This window comes from Neopelma chrysocephalum, unplaced genomic scaffold (genome assembly GCF_003984885.1).
Source record: "Neopelma chrysocephalum unplaced genomic scaffold, ASM398488v2 Primary Assembly neopelma1_23, whole genome shotgun sequence".
NCBI classification, from domain to species: Eukaryota; Metazoa; Chordata; class Aves; order Passeriformes; family Pipridae; genus Neopelma; species Neopelma chrysocephalum.
The window spans coordinates 33,359,642-33,363,455 of NW_020897691.1; the positions used below are offsets into that span (position 1 = coordinate 33,359,642).

General features: G+C 59.0%; 1 protein-coding gene across 3 annotated transcripts in view; it reads right to left on the bottom strand.

The window, feature by feature from the left end:
- Positions 1-2,769, bottom strand: part of MARCKS (myristoylated alanine rich protein kinase C substrate) — a 6,604-nt gene extending 3,835 nt beyond the window's left edge. Inside the window, exons 1-2 of one of the 3 annotated variants that reach the window (XM_027692903.1) lie at positions 2,661-2,769; positions 906-1,078 (exon numbers count right to left, since the gene is read on the bottom strand). In XM_027692903.1, the coding sequence (XP_027548704.1) occupies positions 906-1,004 (99 nt within the window). In that variant the 5' untranslated portion in view covers positions 1,005-1,078; positions 2,661-2,769. Of the gene's footprint in view, positions 1-905; positions 1,699-2,660 lie in introns of those variants that run through there. The other 2 variants (XM_027692894.1, XM_027692884.1) reach the window with 2 other exon arrangements.
- Between the last annotated feature and the right edge of the window lie 1,045 nt (positions 2,770-3,814).

Sequence of the window (3,814 nt, forward strand, 5' to 3'; positions counted from 1 at the left end):
CGCACCCGCCCCCGGCGCGCCCCGTCCAGCCGCGGCGGCGGCGCGGGGCGGGGAAGGCGAACAAAGCTTGCCGGGCCCGGCCCCGGCCCCCCGCCCGCCGCGGCCCCTCCGCACCCGAGCGGTGCGGCGAAGCGCCCCCGCCCCCCGTCCCCCCCGCTCACGCTGTATTTGCATCTCTCAGGCGCCCGGAGCGCGGCTGGCTGCTCCGGGCGGCAGCTGCGGGGGCGGCGGGGGGTGGCTGCCCGCAACGCCGCCGCTGCTGCGCGGGGCAGCGGGGGCACGGCCAGCCCGGCTCTCGCGTGGGGAAGGGGCGGTGGGTGACAGAAAGCCGTGCCCCGAGGCTGCCGAGCCCCTGGCGGAGCTGCCACAGACGGGGCGGGCGGCGCAGCCCCCGGCCCCCAGTCCTGCCCGAGGGGACTGCCCGCGGAGCCCTCCGTCCGGCGGCTCCGGCCCCCACTACTACACAGCCATCCTGCTCCAAGACGATAAGCGTTTCGCGCGAGTCACCGAGCGTCTTCGGGAGCAGGTTAAGCGGGCAGAAAAGCCATGCCAAGGTGTAAGATCCTTCCGTTTACGAGCCATTGGGAGACTCCACCATAATACACGAGGGATTTAAAAAGAAAAAAAAAAGAAAGGGAGAACCATGCCCCCTGCCCCCGCCCCCCGCAGGAAAGATAAAGGAACGAATCATTCAAAGCCAAGCCCGTTTAACCAAAATAAAGAAATTATTCCTTTGCCTCGAGTTGCAAAGATAAAAGGATCGACCGTATTCTCCATTGAATGTGCCACTGAGGCATCAAAGGAAGAAGAATTAAACAGGATGAGAAAGAGTGTCCGTCGAAGTTGGCTTAAAAAAAGGAGTAGATTTAATATTTTTTTAATTTGTTTGTTTGTTTGTTTTTTACCTGTCCATTCGCCTTGGATGGAGATGCAGCCACTGCTTCCCCAGGTTTCTCGGCGGAGGCTTCGCCCTTTGCAGCGGTCTTGGAGAACTGGGCACCCATGCTGTCTTATTCAACAAAGAAACTCAACAGATCCAAAAGGAGGGGAAACAAAGAGCGTTGGGTTGGTATAAATACTGGGCGACCAGCAGCAGCAGCAACACACACACACACCAGAGGGGAAAAAAAAAGAGAAGAGAGAACAGAACCGATTATAATGCACTCCTTTTAAAAAATTTAAAGTTGAAGAGATCAAAAAGCAGCAGCACAGGAGGGAGGGGAAAAAAAAGGAGGAAAAAGTCGAGCAAAAAAAAAAAAAAAGGAGCCCAAGTTTAGTAAAAAAGAAGTAATAAAAAATCCCAGATTTGTAGCCGTACTGTAGACAAGGAGAAAATGGAGAAATCTCCCTGGTTGCTAATAAGATGCGGAGTCCAACGCCCAAGTGCACAGATGAATGGGCTTCCCGAGCGGTGACGGCAGCGCTCCGCCCGCCGCCGGCCAATCGCGGCCGGCGCGCACAAAGGGGGGCGGGGCCCGCCCGCCCGGCGAACAATGGAGCCGCGATGGCAGCGGTTTGAAATCGGCCCCCGGCCGATAATGAATGTGCCGCTCCGCTCCGCTCCGCCGCGGCGCGGGCAGGCGCGCCGGGACCCGCGCCGGGCCGCGAACAAAACACGCCGAAAGAGCGGGGCGGGCGGGCAGGGACAATGGTGCGAGGGGCGTGCGGGTGAGTGCGAGTGCGAGTGTGAGTGAGAGCGTCCCAACCCCGCCGCACGCCCCCGCCCGCTGCCGCCGTGAGAGAGCAACAGATAGTGTGTGCGAGCCCCGGGCGGGGGAGAGGGAAGGAGGAGATTTGCTGCTTGCTTTTTTTTTTTACCCCCTTTGGTTTTTTTTTTATTCTTTTCTTCCCTGGGTTTAATTGGTCGCGATTGTTAAATCGCCCCCAATTTGGAAGGTATTCGAACCACGTAGATCGGATTTCGCCGAACGAGATCACGAGTCGAAATTAGTAGGTCTGTAGGCCAGATGTTGCAAACGCTAAAGCAGCCGCGGCAGGAGCCGCTGCCGGAGCAGAAACGGACCCCTCCCCCATAGCGATATTGGCTTGGAATAAAATATTTTGTGATTAGCCTACGGCTCTAATTAAATTCTGCTGCCTGATTATTCCTGATTTGTGTTTTTAAAATATTTTCTGAGGCGGTGACCCACTTCACGATTACATTTCCATGCACTGAAGTAGTAGGCGAAGCGACGTTATCAGGGAAACATTCGCGCTTTCCCAAACCCCAGCCCCGAGCATGTATTTACGTTGAATTTAAACCCTCGAGTAAGATGCAATCCGAAACGCGATGCACGCGAATTAACGGTGATCTGGAGCGCTTAGCAGCGCTGGGGTGGGTGAAATATCACGGACCCGACTGATTTTCTTTCTTAGGGGAGGGGGCAGTGTGTGCGGGGAGCGGGGCGGTTCCCGCCCTCCGCGCTGTGATGCGGGAAAGGCTGGCCCAGAGCCTCCCTCCCCCCCCTCGTTTCCTCGACACCCCCATCCCCTTTTAAGGAGTAGAAACGAGCGTCAGAACGATCGTTTCCCTAAATCGGGTAATCTCCTCCGAACGCCTCTTGTTTATAAACAAGGATGTTAAAATGATTCCGATAATGAAGGACTGCGAAGCGGGGAGGCTCGGCCCAGCCTCCCACCTCCCTCTCCCCGCCGATTACCGGGGCTGGCGGGACCGGTGGGCTTCGTGCGGGCGCCGACAGCCGCTTCTCGGTAATCCCGGCGAGGGCAGCCGGCTGCTTTCAGCCGCTCAAGGGAATACTTCGTGTCTTGAGGGCAAAAAGGGGCATATGGTTGGTGTTTTTTATGGGGTGGATGCGAACTCTCCCTCCCACCCGCCGCATTTCACGCACAACCCCCCATCCGCCGCCTCTGGCCGCCGCTCCCTTTGTTTCGGCCGCGGCCGCCCGCCCCGCCGAGCCAGGCGCAGCAGCTCCCGCTTCCCCGGGGGGCTGCTCCCCGCACGCCCACCCGCGGCAGCGCTCCCCGCACCGACAGCACCCGCAGAGCCGCCGGCCCTGCCGGGGTAAGCGCCCGCGGCAGGGTGGGGGTGCCGGGAGTGCCGCCACCGCGCCCGGGGCTCCCTCGGCGGGGCCGCGCCGCCGGGCAGTTTCCTTGGCGACGGCCGAGGGACGGCGGGGCCTCCATGGTGGGATCGGGAGCGGAGTGGGGCGGGGGCGGCCCTGCCCACGCCAGCGTCACCTGCGGCTGCACCGCAGCGGCCGCTCTCGGGGACAACGGTGTTGGGAGCCGCTCTCCGGGGATCTGTGGGCTGCCGCCCCCCCCCGGGTGTCCGTGGCGGAGCGGTGTGTGCGGCGGCGGGCACCGTCGGCAGAAGGGATGGAGCGAGCTGCGGAGGGCTCACCTTGTGGCATAACGACAGCGCGACCGTGGGGCACGGACAGCTAGACAGCTCCCTTCCTCGGGATCCTCCTCTGCTGCTCAAGGGGACTCCACGTGTAGTGTTTTCTCTGCTCATTTTAATCTGGATATTTAGCAAATTGTGATTTTGTTGGTGGTGGTTTTGTTGTTTTTTTTTTTCTTTTTAGACTTCTTGATTTAACAGATCACTTAAGAAGACCTGCTGGAAGACCACGATAGGACTTCACAATCGGTATTAAAAGTCACCTGTCCATCTTGCACGGGTATGTGCAATTTCACCGGCACGGGCACGTGCAGTTTTCCTGGCACGGTCATGTGCAGTTTTACTTTCCACCGTAGTTATGTCTGAATTTCAGAGTAGTGTCACTTAAAAATTCCACAGAGTGGGAGTTTGGACGGTGTATGCTCTGCATTATGCTTCTGATATATTTTT